This window comes from Trichechus manatus, unplaced genomic scaffold (assembly GCF_000243295.1).
Source record: "Trichechus manatus latirostris isolate Lorelei unplaced genomic scaffold, TriManLat1.0 scaffold00018, whole genome shotgun sequence".
Taxonomy (NCBI): domain Eukaryota; kingdom Metazoa; phylum Chordata; class Mammalia; order Sirenia; family Trichechidae; genus Trichechus; species Trichechus manatus.
The window spans coordinates 18,063,965-18,081,688 of record NW_004443954.1 but is presented as its reverse complement, the minus strand read 5'-3'; the positions used below and the strand labels follow the sequence as shown (position 1 = coordinate 18,081,688).

The 17,724-nt window shown below is 36.7% G+C and overlaps 1 protein-coding gene across 1 annotated transcript in view; it reads left to right on the top strand.

The window, feature by feature from the left end:
* Positions 1 to 17,724, top strand: part of RAB2A (RAB2A, member RAS oncogene family) — a 109,348-nt gene that overhangs the window by 71,721 nt on the left and 19,903 nt on the right. Inside the window, exon 6 of the mRNA XM_004372568.2 lies at positions 1,433 to 1,544. Coding sequence (XP_004372625.1) covers positions 1,433 to 1,544 — 112 coding nt within the window. The remainder of the gene's footprint in view (positions 1 to 1,432; positions 1,545 to 17,724) is intronic.

Genomic DNA, 17,724 nt, shown 5'->3' with positions numbered 1-17,724 from the left:
ATTGGGTTATTTGTCTTTTTGTTGTTGAGGTTTTGCAGTATCTTGCAGATTTTAGAGATTAGACACTGATCAGATTTGTCATAGCCAAAAATTTTTTCCCTGTCTGTAGGTTGTCTTTTGACTCTTTTGGTGAAGTCTTTTGATGAACATAAGTGTTCGATTTTTAGGAGCTCCCAGTTATCTAGTCTTTCTTCTGGTGCTTGTGCATTGTTACTTATGGTTTGTATCATGTATTAGGGCTCCTAGCGTTGTCCCTATTTTTTCTTCCATGATCTTTATCGTTTTTGATTTTATATTTAAGTCTTTGATCCATTTTGAGTTAGTTTTTGTGCGTGGTGTGAGGTATGGGTCTTGTTTCAGTTTTTTGCAGATGGCTATCCAGTTATGCCAGCACCATTTGTTAAAGAGACTGTCTTTTCCCGAATTAACGGACTTTGGGCCTTTGTCAAATATCAGCTGCTGATAGATGGATGAATTTATGTCTGGATTCTCAACTCTGTTCCGTTGGTCTGTGTGTTGTACCAATACCAGGCTGTTTTGACTACGGTGGCAGTATAATAGTTTCTAAAATCAGGTAATGTGAGGCCTCCCACTTTGTTCTTCTTCTTGAGTAATGCTTTATTTGTTCAGGGCCTCTTCCCTTTCCATATGAAGTTGGTGGTTTGTTTCTGCATCTCATTAAAAAATGCCGGTGGAATTTGGATCGTGATTGCATTGTATCTGTAGATTGCTTTGGGTAGAGTTGACATTTTCACTACGTTGACTCTACCTATCCATGAGCAAGGTATGTTTTTCCACTTATATAGGTCTCTTTTAGTTCAGCCTGAGCTTCTGAGAGCTTATTTTTTAATCACATTCTGTGACTTATGCTTTAATCGCATTCATGGAAACTTGGCCATTCTGGCTGAAGGATGAGGAGGCTAGCCTAGTCTTGCTCTCTCACAAATTATTATTTTGAGCAAAGTGGGTCGCTTCTCTGGGAGCCCAGTATACTCAAAGGCAACAAAGGGATGTTGGACTAGGTGTTCCTTTCAAGTTTCTCTTAGTTCTAGTGTTCTAGGACTAGAACTCAGAATCCTTTTTCTGCTAGATTATTAGTTCATTGAAAGTAGGTTGTGTGCTCTAAAGACTTCATACCTCATAATATCCAGAATAATACAGTTAATTATTAAATGTTAAAAATCAATCGAAAGTTTGGAAACAGATAGTGGTGATGGTTGCACATTATGGTGAACATAATGTCACTGATAGTACATGTAAAAATAGTTGAATGGTTGAAATGGCAAATGTTATATATATTTCACCACAATAAAATTTTTTAAAACATTAAGGGAAAGAATGACCAGTACAGCTTTGAATCCCATGGTACACTTTTCACAGATGCCTCTGTTTGTGTCGTTTTGTTAATAAAATGCCTCTTTCCCACATTTAGTGATTTAGAATCTAGAAGAGAAGTAAAAAAAGAAGAAGGTGAAGCTTTTGCACGAGAGCATGGCCTTATCTTCATGGAAACTTCTGCTAAGACTGCTTCCAATGTGGAAGAGGTAAGTAAGAGGCCCTTTTAAATGTTTATTATCTTTTTACTTAGTAAAAATGTTTTATATATCTTCACATTTATTTGTCGGTATTTCTTCCATAAACTCATGTCTTTGAATATCATCAAGTAGGAGAAGATACCTTAATTTCTTCCCTTTGAAATGCCTTGTAACATTTATCTTATATCAGACTCTGAAATTATATCCTAAGCCTCCCCTTCTCTAAATGCTTTGACACATCTTTGTATGTATTGTCCCTAAGGTTGTTTTTTTGTTGCATCCAAACCAAACCCATTGCCATCAAGTCAATTCCTACTTATAACGACCTGATAGGACGGAGTAGAACTGCCCCATAGGGTTTCTAAGGAGCAGCTCATGGATTCAAAGTGCTGACCTTTTGATTAGCAACTGTACCTCTTAACCACTGTGTCACCAGGGCTCCTTTTGTTGCATAGGAGGGGAAAATAAAAACATTAATGAAATTTGGAAATATTTCAAGACACTGAACATTTGTAGCTATTTTTATCTACTTCTGTTTAAAAGGAAAAGTATTATTGCTATATAACATTATACTAAGTATAGAAATTCTACCATCTCTAATTAATGAATTTGCATTCTCTATTTTTTCCATCGATCAACTTGAACTACTGGAAGTTTTCTGTATATACTGTATTCTTTTTTGCTATATGTGTTTTGATATTTTGTTTATAATTATGCATAGATGATTAGACAGTTAATCCTCTTCAGCTCTCTAAGAAAAATGTATTACTGTATTTTATAAAAAGAAAATGAGTAGTTTGCCCGAAGTGATGTTGTAGCTCCCACCTTCTGGGTTAGAATGTAAGAGCAGCTACAGAAAGCGGTTCTAGAAAACAGTTGAAGACTCCCATTGTTGTAAAGATGGCAGAGGATGGGGTCCTAGACAGCAGTTAACACTGTGCCTTAGACAGAATAAGCAGTCAGTAATTCTGTATTAAGAATGATACTTGGAGCGTTTCTAAATACCAGGAGTTGACTTCAGTAATTCAACAGCCTTGGTATTTTCACTGAGTAAGTCTTAGGTCAGTTGTTATACTTATCAATACTTGATGAATTCCCTGGATAGTGCAAATGGTTAGTACACTTGGCGGTTAACCAGAACGTTGGAGGTTTGAGTCCAACCAGAGACATCTTGGAAGAAAGACCTGGTGATCTACTTCTAAAATATCAGCCATTCAAAACCCTATGGAACACACAGTTCTACTCTGACACACATGGGATCACCATGAGTCAGAATCTACTCCATGGCACCTGGTGGTGGTTATACTTGATGAAGTGCTCTGTAATTTTTGTCAGTTCATCTTGTACAGGCACCAGCTAATGCTTTACCTGTTGTAACCAATAATTAAAACTTGATAATGTACAAGGATAACAGTTTACTTTACACTGCAAGCCCATAAAAAGAAATCTGCTTTGTCCCTTTGTTGAACTGTGTATTGTATTTGAAACATTAAGTGCTAACAGTTTGTCCAGAGGGCTTCAAGACATCTGAAACATAACCTTATTGATTATTAACTGTAGTTTCTTGTTGCTTTTGAGACTCATGAAACCAGAATTGTACACATTTTAACAAAGAACCATACTATGAACTCAAATGACAGGGATCAATTACTTTAAAGCAGTCCTAGATTTCTAGTTCTGGCATCACCAGGGCTCCTTCTAAATGCCTTTATGTTTATTTTCTTAACAAGTACCAGTAGGTGTTTACTTGTAAGTAGCAAATTACTGTTGTCTTTTGGCTGAACATTTGAATGAAATATCAAACTATTCCATTAATGTTTTGGCAGCACTTATTACAAAAGTTCTGTATCTGTGGTTAATAAAATATTTATAAAATTGGATCTGGCAGGAATTTCCCATACTCACGAGAGAACAACATTTTACTTAGCAGTGTAAATTAATTTCTTCTCAGAAACCAAGAATTATAAGAAATAATTTGTCATGATTTCATTTTTAAAGCATTCACAGACCAGCATTATGTAATGTAATATTTCATTAGATAGTACCTAAAAGATAAAAATATTTAATGATAAGGTATTTTAAGGCTACGGAAATTTGTTGTATGATCCAAAAAAGGGTGAGATGAAGCCTAACTCTTTTTTTTCTTCTCTTGTACGTTAGATGGTTTATAGAACAAACTAACTTCTCATTAAACAGTACACATATTGTTCTAGGACATTGATTACCAACCCCACGACATGTCAACACTCTCCCTTCTTGACCTTAGGTTCCCTATTACCAGCTTTCCTGCCCCCTCCTGCCTTCTAGTCCTTGCCCCTGGCTGATGTGCCCCTTTAGTCTTGTTTTGTTTTATGGGCTTGTCTGATCTTTTGCTAAAGGGTGAACCTCAGGAGTGACTGCATTACTGAGCTAAAAGAGTATCTGGGGGCCATACTCTCAGGGTTTCTTCAGTCTCTGTCAGGCCAGTAAGTCTGGTCTTTTTTTTTGTGAGTTAGAATTTTGTTCTACATTTTTCTCCGACTCTGTTCAGGATCCTGTATTGTGATCCTTGTCAGAGCAGTCAGTTGTAGTAGCCAGGCACCATCTAGTTGTACTGGACTCAGTCTGGTGGAGGCCGTGGTAGTTGTGGTCGATTAGTCCTTTGGACTAATCTTTCCCTTGTGTCTTTAGTTTTCTTCATTCTCCCTTGCTCCCGAAGGGGTGAGTGCAGTGGAGTATCCTAGATGGCTGCTCACAAAGCATGACTGTCTTAATATGACTTAGGAACTGATTGAATGTAAAAATAATAATAACTATGGGATTCTGCTTCTCAGAAGATGGAGTAGACGCAACTTTCTCTTTTCATCCTGCTAAATACAACTAAGCCCAGGACATTACATATAAAACAAACATAAGAAGACTCTAACAGGTGGAGAGGAGACAGAAGACTGGCTAGTGACCTTGGGACTTGAGGAATGGCATGGCAGTGAAAGCCCTGGGTTTCCTTTTTGCTTTACATATCCCAGACTGGGTGCTGGAGATCAATGAGCCCAAAAAAGCTCCAAGAAAAAGCCTGCTGTCTCTAGCCAGAGGAACAGGAAAGGGGCTAGAGGACAAGACGGAAAGCTTTTAGAAAATGTCTGCTCTATGGTAACCAAACACCACAGAAAAAACTGATGACACCCACACCAGCAAAGGCCAAGTATGTGACCCAGACTTCCACCATCGCCTATCTGTAACAGGGTTCTCCCACCCCACCCAGCAGTAATGAGGAACCCCCCCAGCTCAGGTGTCACCAGAGGCCAACTGGGAACCTGGTCTTCTACATCCACCTTACAGTGATGAAATGATGCCCTCCCGCTCCATTGTTGGAGTGATGTCAGAGGAAGCCAACTAAAATAGGTTTAAATAATACATGAAGTCTTATAGTACTCAAAATGCCTAGGTTTCAGTAGAAAATGAGTCATTGTACCTAGAACCAGGAAGATCTCAAACTGAATGAAAAAAAGATAATAGATACCAACAGTGAAATGCAGAGATGTTAAGAATTATCTGACAGATTTTAAAGCAACTGTCATAAAAATGTTTTAATGAACAATTATGGACACACTTGAAACAAATGAGAAAAAAATAGACTCAGCAAATAAATAGAAGATAAGAACCAAATGAGAATTTTAGAACTAAAAAATGTAATAACTTAAAATAAAAAAACAATGAATGGGCTTAACAGCAGAATGGAGGCAACAGAGGAAGGAGTAAACTGGATGATAGAACAATAAAATTGCCCAGTCAGAAATACAGAGAGAACATAGACTAGGGGTGGGGTGAGGAATGAACATCAGAGTTCCAGAAGGAGAGGAGAAATTACTCAAAGAAATAATGACTGAAAATGCCCCAAATTTGGCAAAAGATATAAATCTATAGATGAAAGAACCTGAGCAAACCCAAAAAGATAAAGAAATCCACATCAAGACACGCCATAAACAAACCTCTGAAAGCTAAAGACAAGGGAAAAGATCTTGAAAGCAACGAGAAACAACAGACCTTACCTGTGAGGGGAAAACAATTTGAATGACAGCAGATTTTTTTTTATCAGAAACCATGGAAGCCAGAAGGAAATTTTTCAGCATTTTTCAAGAGCTGGAAGAAAAGAGCTGTCAACCCAGAATCCTATGTCCAGCAAAAATATAGTTTAGAAATGAAAGAGAAATCAAGACATTGTCAGATGAAGGAAAACTAAGAATTTTTCCAGTAGCCAGTCTACTGTAAAAGAATGACTAAAGAAAGTAATCTAACAGAAAAGAAACAATAAAGGGAACCCTGGAACATCAGGAAGAAAGAACACAGAATCAAAAATATGATTAAATATAATGGATATTTTTCTACTTCTGAGTCTCCTAAATTGTTTGTTGAAGCAAAAATTTTATAAAGTTGCCACAAACACTGAATTAGTGAATACTGAACCATTGTTCCTAGGGTAACTACAGAGTTAGGTTCCTATAAGCCTCTAGCCACATTTTTGTCAGTCAAGCAATGCATAATTTTATTTTTTGTGTGTTTCTGTTTAAAGACACCTTATACTAGCTGAAAGGGTGGCAGTTTGAACCCACCCATAGGCGCCTTGGAAGAGAGGCCTGGTGATCCACTTTAGAAAGGTCACAGCCTTGAAAACCCTATGGAGCAGTTCTGCTCTGCATGTATGGGTTTCCTATGATTTAGAATCAACTTGATAGCAACTAACAACATTTAATGTATGTTGTTGACTCATTAACATTAAACTCACAGCCATCAGCACTGTAACTCATGCCTAAATGAAGATTATCTAACATATATTTCCTCTGTAAGGTACATCTCAACCTTCTTGTGCTTGGAAACACTAGACAGCACTTTAGAACTACACTTGGGGGCCATTTTAAGCAGCAGACTCAACCAACAAAAAACACAAAAATACAAAACATGTGGCACTAAATAAACCACCAAAAGGACACTTGTTTATAGTATGACAGCTGAAACAAAAGGCAGAGAGCATCACCTTCTTCTACTTCAGCTGGGAATGTGTACGTTGGGCGACTCAGATGTTTCACTGCTCTGCACATGTCCACAAGTGTCACAAGCGTTGATTTTGGACTTAAAAATTTTAGCAAATAGGTGAATTTGCAAATATGGAATCCGTAAATAATGAGAATTGAATATAAAACACTGATGTGGTTCTCAATGTATATTGAGGAAATACTTAAGATAGTTATATTGTAAATCAAAGAGGATAAAGGGAGGCAAAGTTTCTACACCTCATTTGTTTTAGTAAAGTGGTAACACTAGTAGACTGTGATGAGATATTTATATATAACTCCATAGCTAGAGTAACTGCTAAAAAGGTTATACAAAGAAATACAGTTTAAAATGTTACAGATAAGTCAATATGGCATTCTAAAACATCTTCAATTAACCAACATGATGGCAGGAAAAAGACAATAGTAAACAGGAAAAAAAATGCAAAAAATTAAATGGTAGACTTAAACTCTCACATATCAATAATTCCATTAAATGTAAAAGATATAAATACACCAAAAGACAGTTTGGCAGACTATAAACGTGATCAGCCATATGATGTCTACAAGAAACCCACTTCAAACTATAACAGTATAGGCAGATTGAGAGTAAAATGATAGAAAAACATATGTCATTCAAACATTAATCAAAAGAAAGTGAGTGTGACTATATTAATATCAAATAAAAGCCTTCATAGCAGAGTAAATTACCTGAAACAGAGAGGGATGTTATAAAGTGATAAAAGAGTCATCCATTAAGAAGGCATAGAATACATAATATGTACGCACCAAACAACAGAGCTGTAAAATATGTGGAGTAAAAACAAAATAGAACTGAAAGGAGAAATAGACAAATCCATAATCACATTTGGAGTCTTTAACACTCACCTCTTAACAGTTTAAAGAATAGCTAGACCAAAAATCAGCAAGGATATTGAACAATTCAGCATTATCAACCAATAGAATGTAATCAACGTTTGTAGAACACTCAACAACAGCAGAATACACGTTTCTTTCAAATACCAACAACATATACCAAGATGGACTACTGTTTTTTTATGCGAATAACGTGCGCCTCTATGTTTGCCAATCGCGCCTTCCCCTTGTGAGGTATTTTCATAAACACCGCTATGTCAAGTGTTTTTTACATGTTGATGTAAAAAAATTAGCATACTGTGCTTATGAAAAATACCTCCTGGGGGGAGGATACGGTTAGCAAACAAACACAGAAGACATGTATTATTTGTGTAAAAATACGATACATCATGGGACATAAAACAAACCTCAGTAGATTTGAAAGTATTGAAATCATACAACGTGTATTCTCCAAACACAAGGGAACTAAACTAGAAATCAATAACAGCAGGAGAATCTCCAAATGCATGGAAAGTAAAGAAAACACGTCTAATTAATCTTTGTGTCAAAGAGGAAGTCTCAAAAAGAAAAAATACATTGAACTGAATGAAAATGAAATACAACATTAAAGTTTGTGGGACACAACTAAAGCTTAAGCTGTATGGAGAGGAAAATTTATAGCATCAAATGTATACCTTAGAAAAAAGAAAAAGTCTCAAATCAGTAATCAAAGCTGCCACCTCAAGAACCTAAAGCAAAATTAAAGATAAAAGCAAAATCAATGAAATTGAAAACAGAAGAAAAACACAGAATCATTGAAACAAAATCAACCAAACCAAACCTATTGCCATCAAGTCGATTCCAACTCATAGTGACCCTATAGGACAAAGTAGAACTGCCCCACTGAGTTTCCAAGGAGCACCTGGTGGATTCGAACTGCTGACCTTTTGGTTAGCAGCCGTAGCACTTACCCACTATGCCACCAAATAACTGTTTAAAAAAAAAAAAGGTCCATAAAATTGACAGGTCTCTAGCCAGACTGACAAAGAAACAAAGAAATCCAAATTACCGGTACCAGGACAAAAACAAAACATGTCACCACAGACCCTGCAGACATCAAAAAGATAATAAGAAAATACTGTAAGCAGTTCTACAGAAATAGGTAGACAATGAAATGGACCAGTTCCCAAAAAACACCAAACTGACATAGCTCTCCCAATATGAAATAGATAATTTGAAGAACTATAGTGTTAAGGAAATTGAATCATAATTTTAAAACTGCCAAAAACTCTGTGCCAAGATGCTTTCATTGAAGAATACTACCAAATATTTAAAGAATTACAACTAATTCTTTACCATCTCTTCCAGAAAATAGAAAGGAGGAATACTTCTGAATTCATTTTATGAAGCTAATATTACTGTGATACCCAGACAAGACAATATGAAAACAGAACACTAAAGACCAGTATCCCTTGTGAATATATAAAAAAAAATCCTCAATAAAACATCAGCATATAGAGTTCAGCAAGATATAAAATCACATATATGTGTACACATATATAAGATATATGTACGTCATGAACAAATGGGATTTCTTCCAGGGATAAAAGACTGATTAAACATTTAACCAATGTAATTCACCATTTTAACACGCTAAAGAAGAAAAAATACATAGTCATATCATTTGATGCAGAAAAAACATTTTGCAAAAATTAATTATTCATGATTTAAAATTCTCAGAAAAATAGACATTGAGGACTTCTTCAGCTTGTTAAAGAGCATCTGCAGAAAACCTACAGCTGGGAACCAAATACCTGATAATGGTTTAATATCCAAAATATATAAAGAACTGCTACAACTAAACAAAAAGACCAGCATCCCAATCAAAAAATGAGCAAAAGTCTTGAACAGACATTTCATCAAAGAGGACAAATGGCCAAGAATCAATGAAAAGATGCTCAACTTCATTAGTCATTAACCCATTGCTTTTGAGTCTATTCTACCTCCTAGTGACTCCTTAGGACAGAGTAGAACTGCCCCATAGGATTTCCAAGACTGTAATCTTTATGGGAGCAGACTACCACGTCTTTCTCCTGCCGAACGGCTAGTGTGTTTGAACCACCAGCCTTTCTGTTAGCAACTGAAAGCTTTAACCATGTGCCACCAGGGCGCCTTCCCATTAATCATTAGGGAGTTGAAAATCAAAACTACAATGAGATAACACCTCACCCCCCTAGAATGACTGTGATATAAAAACAACAACAACAACACAGAAAATAAGGATTGGTAAGGATGTGGAGAAATGGGAACCCTCATCCTTTGCTGCTGGAAATGCAAAATGATACAATCAGCGTGGGAAACAGTTTGGCAGTTCCTCAAAAAGTTAGAACTACCATATGAAAAGATTATGCTGCGTGAAATGAGTCAGTCATAAAAGGACAAATAGTGTATGATTCCACTTGTGTGAAATAGGCAAGTGTATAGAGATCAAAACTTATTAGTGGTTACCAAGGGTGGGAGAGAAGGAGAAAGGTAGAGCCATTGCTCAGGGGGCACTGAGTTTCTGTTAATGGTGGTGGACTAATTTGGAACAGGGTAGTGGTAATGGTTGCACAACATGATGAATGTAATCAGTGTCACTAAATATACAAGTAAAAATTATTGAATTGGCAATTCTTATATATATATAATTTTTTTACCACAGGTTAAAAAAAATGAACCTACAGCTAACGTTATACTTAGTAGTGAAAGACTAAATGTTTTCCCCGCTTAGATGAGGAGCAAAGCAAGGATGTCCACTCTCATCACTCTTATTAAACGTAGCAAAGTTCTAGCCAGTGTAATAAATCAATAAAAGAAAATAAACGGCTACGTAGAAAATCCCAAGGAGTTAAAAAAAAATCATAGAAATAAGCGAGTTTAGAGAGTTTTCAAGAGATAAGATAAACATACAAAAATCTTATTATATTTCTGTGTACTAACAATGAACACATGGACACCAAAATTGAAAATACAATACAATTTATAATCACAAAAAGAAAATGATATACTTTGGTGTAAATCTTGAAAAAAAAAGTACAGGATATGTATGCTAGAAACCACAAAATGGCTGATGAAAGAAATTTAAAAGAGCTAAATAAATGGAACACACTAGAGAACCGGAAATAAACCAACACAAATATGCGCAACTGATTTTTAATAAAGGTGCAAAAGCTATTCAGTGGAGGAAAAATAGCCTGTTCAACAAATGGTGCTGGAGCTATTAGATACCCATAGGCAAAAAAAGGAACCTCAACCTAAGTCTTGCATTTTATACAAAAATTAACTCAAAATGGATTATGAACTGAAATGTCAAATGTAAAACTGTTAATCTTTTAGGAAAAAAACTGGGAGAAAAATCTTCAGAATCTGGAGCTAGACAAACTTGTCAACAAAAGCACAATACATAAATGGAAATATTAATAAATTAGCCTTCATCAAAATTTAAAACTTTTGCTCTCCAAAATACCCCGTTAAGAGGATGAGAAGACGAGCCACACAATTTAATTTAGGCTTCGGAGCAAGATGACAGAGTAAGCAGCTGCATGCTTCTATCTCCACCCCCAAAAAATACCTAGAGGAAAAAAAAAAAGGAAACTGACAGAACCAGCATGATCAAAACTCTGGAAACCAGCCGAAGGGTTACAACAACTAAGTGAACACTGAGTTAAGTAAAAGGCAATATATAAATGGTAGCAAAGCTTTGGGTTTCTGTTTACCTGTACCCCACCCCCTCCCTGGCTCAGCGTGGCCATCTTAAAATGACAACAGTGGCCCACACTCCGAGAGAGAAAACCTGGTCTCTAGCTCTAAAGAGAGCAGAGCAGACTATTTTTAAGTTATTATGTGCATCTGTTCTAACCTGACTGGGTGGCTGCCTGAAGGACTGAAGCAAGATGGTTGTCTTGATTTGGCATGTCTTGGAGCTCACACAGGGCTCAAGGGCGACAGGAAACGACCTAAGACTAACCAACTATAGCTGCCTGGGTCTAAAGAGTGCCCTTATGGCATACAATAAACCAAACCAAACCTGTTGCCATCAAGTTGATCCCATATGGTTTCCAAGGAAGTAGCTGGTGGTTTCGAACTGCCAGCTTTTTTGGTTAGCAGCTGAACTCTTTTTAACTACTGTGCCACAAGGCATACAGTACCAAACCCAAACCAAAAACAAACCCATTGCTGTCGAGTTGATTCTGACTCAGAGCAATCCTATAAGACAGAGTAGAACTGCCCCATATTTCCAAGGAGTGGCTGGTGGATTCGAACTGCTGACCTTTTGGTTAGCAGCCATAGCACTTAACCCTGAGCCACCAGGGCTTCCAGGCATACAGTAGATACCTAAAAACTGGAAGGATTTTGGAAATTGATAGTAGTAATAGCACAACATGGTAAATGTATTAAATGTCACTGAATTGTACAGTTAAAATGGTTAACTTTTTGTGTGTTTTATATATGTGTATATATATATATTCAGAAACCTTGGTGGCGTAGTGGTTAAGAGCTACTGCTGCTAACCAAAAGGTCGGCAGTTCGAATCCACCAGGCACTCCTTGGAAACTCTCTGGTGCATTTCTGCTCTGTTGTATAGGGTTGCTATTAGTCAGAATTCACTCAACGGCAGTGGGTGATTGGTGGTGGGTTATATATATATAAATTTTTTGTTACATATATTCACCACAGTAAATTAAAAACAACAACAAACAAAAAACTGGAAGGAGAGGCTGGGAAGAGAGTTTCTTTCACAGATTAAGGCTTTCAAAAGCACCATGAATACAGCAGAATTGAGAAAGCCACATGCATGCTCAAGGCAAGACGCATGCTCAGAAATTACCTGAGAAGACCCTGTGCTTTCACATAGGGTCATATCCCTAGTCTCAGTGCAGACCTGGCTAAGTGTTAAAGGAGCTAATTTCCAAAGTAGAGGATATTTTTTGTTTTTCTCTGGCATTCAGGGAAATCTCTGTCAAAACACTTGGCTGAACACAAGCTAAGAAACAGACCTCTCTGTGTCCACACATATCCAGCAAGGCAGTCTTTGCAAAAATAGCTAGGGTAAGTCACTAAACAGACAGACAACACCAATTAATTTAAAAAAACAAACAAGCAGACAAACATACACACACACACACACACACACACACACACACACACACACACGCACAAAACAGCAAACCCTGGTGAGGGGGAAAATCTGATTTCCAGAGTTAGCATGCATCTACACATCCAAGAAACTCAATGAAATCTAAGTATATACCCAAAGAATTCTACGCCAAGACATATTATAATGAAACTCACACAAACCTCAGATAGATAACCTTGAAAGCAGCAAGAGAAAAGCGTATCATCCCATATGAAACCTGTTGCCATCAAGTTGATTCTGACTCAGAGCAGAACTGCCCCATAGGGCTTCCAGGGAGCGGCTGGTTGATTCGAACTGCCAGCCTTTTGGTTATCAGCCTGAGCTCTTAACCACTGTGCCACCAGGGCTCCCATTGCATGTAAGGGATCCTCAATAAGACTGAGTACTGATTTCTCCTCAGAAACTGTGGAGGCCAGAAAGCAGTGGGATGACATAATACTTAAAGTGCTAAAAGAAAAAACTGTTAGTCAAGAATGCTGTATCTGAGAAAATTGACCTTCAAAAATTCGAGCAAAATTAAGACATTTCCCAGGTAAACAAAAGCTGAGAGTTTGTTACAGACTTGTCCTACAGAAATATTAAAGGTAATACTTCAGATTGAAATAAAAAGACATTCTGCAGTAACCTGGGAGCCCTGGTGGCACAGTGGTTAAGAGTTTGGCTGCTGACCAAAAGGTTAGCAGTTCAAATCCACCAGCTGCTCCTTGGAAACTCGGTGGGGCGGTTCTGCTCTGTCCTGTAGGGTGTCTGTGAGTCGGAATCAACTTGACAACAGCAGGTGTACAGTAACTTGAAGCTATATGAAGAAATCAAAATCTCCAATAAAGATAATTTCATGGGTAAATATAGAGGCTAGTTTTATGGTAATTTTGTCTTATTAATGTATTGTTACATGATTTAAAAGACATGTATCAAAAATAATTATAAATTCATCACTTGGCACACAATGCATGAAGATGTAATTTATGACAGCAGCAACAAAGGGGGTGGAGGCATGATAAAGGAGCACTTTTTGTATGTTATCGAAGTTGTTATCAACTTAAACTGCCATGTTTTTATACAGTTTAAATTGATAACACTTATTCAGTGTGTATGCTGACCAAATAATCTGAGAAGCTGGACTAATACGAAGAAGAATGAGGCATCAGGATTGGAGGAAGACTCATTAACAACCTGTGATATGCAGATGACCCAGCCTTGCTAGCTAAAAGTGAAGAGGACTTGAAGCACTTACTGATGAAGATCAAAGACTACAGCCTTTAGTATGGATTATACCTCAACATAAAGAAACAGAAATCCTCGCAACTGGACCAGTAAGCAACATCATGATAAATGGAGAAAATATTGAAGTTGTCAAGGATTTCATTTTACTTGGTTCCACAATCAACGCCCATGGAAGCAGCAGTCAAGAAATCGGAGGATGCATTGCATTGGGCAAATCTGCTGCAGAAGACCTCTTTAAAGTGTTAAAAAGCAAAGCTGTCACTTTGAGGACTAAGATGCCCCTGACCCAAGCCATGGTATTTTCAGTCCCCTCATATGCATGTGAAAGCTGAACAATGAAGACCAAAGAAGAATTGATGCCTTTGAATTATGCTCTTGGCGAAGGTTATTGAATATACCATGGACTACCAGAAGAACGAACAAATCTGTCTCGAAAGAAGTATAGTCAGAATGCTCCTTAAAAGCAAGGATGGCGGGACTTTGTCTCACGTACTTTGGACATTTTATCAGGAGGGACTAGTCCCTGGAGAAGGACATCATGCTTGGTAAAGTACAGGGTCAGCAAAAAATAGGAATACCCTCGATGAGATGGATTGGCACAGTGGCTGCAACAGTGGGCTGAAGCATAATAACAATTGTGAGCATGGTGCAGGACTGGGCAGAGTTTCATTATGTTGTACATAGGGTCACTGTGAATCGGAACCAGCTGGGTGACACCTAACAACAACAATTTTTATGCAAATAGCATGCACATCTACATTTGTTTGCCAACCACACCCTCCCCCGTGAGTCATTCGAAGTCTTAATATTGTTAAGATATCAGTACCACCCAAAGTGATCTTCAGATTCAATGCAATCCCTGTCAAAATTCTAACAGCCTTTTCTACAGAAATGGGAAAGCTGATTCTTAAATTCATATAAACTTGCAAGGACCCCAAATAAAACAATCTTGAAAAAGAAGAACAAAGTAGGGGGGACTCGTTTTCCTAATTTCAGAACAGTAATCAAAACAGTCTGGTACTAGTATAAGGCTAGACATATGGATCAGTGGAATAGAATTGAGAGTCCAGAAATAAAGCCATACATCTATGGACAGTTTTCAACAAGGGTGCCAAGACCACTCAGTGGGAAAATGCTATCTTCAACAAATGGTGCTAGGACCGCTGGATCTCCACATGCAAAAGAATGAAGTTGAACCTACACCTCACTCCATAAATGAAAAGTAACTCAGATTGTATTGTTGACCTCTAAATATGAGAACTAAAACCATAAAACTCTTAGAAGAACACATAGAGGTAAAGCTTCAGGACTTTTTTTTTGTTTTGTTTTGGAGACTGAATTCTTAGATATGACACTGAAAACATAATCAACAAAAGAAAAAACATAAATTGGACTTCATCAAAATTAAAAACTTCAGTGCTTTAAAGGATATTATTCTTTAAAGAGAAGAGACAACATACATAATGCAGAGACACCCTACGAAATAGTAGAAAATATTTAGGAACCATCTATCTGATAAAGATTTAATATCCAGAGTATATAAAGAACTCCAACAACTCCACAACAAAAAGACAATTGAATTTAAAAAATGGGCAAAGGACTTCAGTATTTTCTCCAAAGAAGTTATACAAATGGCAATGAGCACATGAAAAAAAGCTCCAAGTCATTAGGGAAATGTAAATCAAAACCATAATGAGATAGCACATCACACCCTTTAGGGTGACAATTATCAGAAAAATGGAAAGTAACATTTCTGGAGGCTAGAAGTCTGAAAGTGTTGCCAAGCTCTTATTCCCTCTAAAGGCTCTCGAGGAAGAATCCTTCCTTGCCTCTTTTAGTTTCTAGTGGTTGCTGGCAAACCTTGGAATTCCTTGGCTTGTGACAGCATAACTCCATCTTCACGTGGCCCTCTGCTCACTGTGTGCTTATATGTCTGTGTCCAGATTCTTCTTATAAGGACGGTAGTCAATACTGAATTTAGGGCCCACCCTAATCTAGTATAGGGTCTCTATGAGTTGGAATTGACTCGATGGCAACCGGTTTTGGTTTGGTCTAATCCGCTATGACCTCATCTTAAAGTAGATACATCTACAGAGATCCTATTTCCGGGTAGTCACATCCACAGGTTCCAGTGGACATGAAATTTAGGGGTATGCTAGTCAACACAGTACAGACATGAATAGACCTTTTATTGAAGAAGATATACAGATGGCCAATAAACACTTCCAAAAGATGTTAATTAAAACCTCAATGACATATACTGTGCACCTATCAAAGTGGATAAAATAAAAAGTAGTTGACAACACCAAATGATGAAGAGAAGGAGAAACTGGATCACTCATACATTGCTGATGGGAATGTAAAATGATACAGACACACTGGAAAACAGTTCGGCATGCAGCTACCATATGACCCAGCAGTTGTACTCTGGTGTATTAATCCCAGAGAAATGAAGACTTAATGTTCACCAAAAAACCTGTGCAGAAATGTTCATACCAGCTTTTTTTGTAATAACAAACAGCTGGGAACAATCTAAATATTCTTCAGTGGGTGAATAGTTAAAGTGTGGTATGTCCATACCATGGGGTACTACTCAGCAGTAAAAAGGAATGGACTATTGATACGTGCAACAATCCAGAGGAAGCTGTAGAGAATTATGCTGAGTGAATAAAGTCAACCCCAAAAGGTTGCATACTGTATCATTCCATTTATATAACTTTCTTGAAATGAAAAAATAATAGAAATGAACAGATTAGTGTTTACCAGGGTTAAGGAGGGTGTGGTGACAGGCGGGTATTGAATGGGGCTATAAAAGGACAACCTGAGGGATCGTTGTGGTAATGGAAATGTTGTATATCCTAACTGTACCAATGTCAGTGTTTTAGTTGCGCCAGTATCCTATAGTTTTCCAAGATATCACCATTGAGGGAAATCAAGTAAAGGGTATATATGATCTCTCCTGTATTATTTCTTATGCCTTCATGTGAACCTACAATTATATCAGTATAAAAAGCTTAATCAAAAAATAATAATAATCAAGTAAGACAACTTAAACTGGTTAAATTTAACCTGTTCTTTAGCACTACAATGGCAATTTAAAAAATAAAAATTCAGAATTAAGAAACCTCATAATTATAATAAAATATTAATATGAGAATATGGAATATGCTTATAAAAGCATAATTATATTTTTTAGAATTCATGAAGAAAACTTTTAAATTTTTTAATTATTAATTTATTAGTTATTAATTATGGCCCTTTCATGAATCTCTTTGTCACACATCAAAATGTTATAAAAAAATCTTATATAACAACCAGTTCCCTCTATGCTAAATTTTACATGGTTAGCATTTGCCTAACAAATAATGGGGTTAATGTTGAGATTTTTACGATGCATAGACTTTCTTAATATCATTTCTCAGAAGTAGTTGAAGGTGAAATTATACTAATATTCATAAAGAAGACAGCTAGGCTATATGGAATTAGAAAGACCTGGGTAGAAGATACTGCTGAGTGTTTCATCTAGAACTCCAGAAGTAGGCTGAACATTAAACTTTGTGTACTTTAATATATGAGCTAAATAAATAAAGTTCATTCAAATCTCTATGCATGTCAGGCTTTAATGCACAGTTAGTACACCATTAAGTAGAGGGCATTTGTATGACAGTACATTTTTATCCATTATTTTTCTGTATCACCAATATTAAAGCATTTTGGCAAGCTCATAATAAAATTGATTGAGCCACTATTTTAAGTCAGTTTAAGCCATGTTACCATTTAAAAATATAAATGTATATAGAAATGCTATAGAAATTATTACCGTTTTGATGATCTTGTTTTATGTACCCTGTTTTTTTAATGCAAATTCCAAGCATTTTTCATCTCTACATATTTCAGTAGCAGT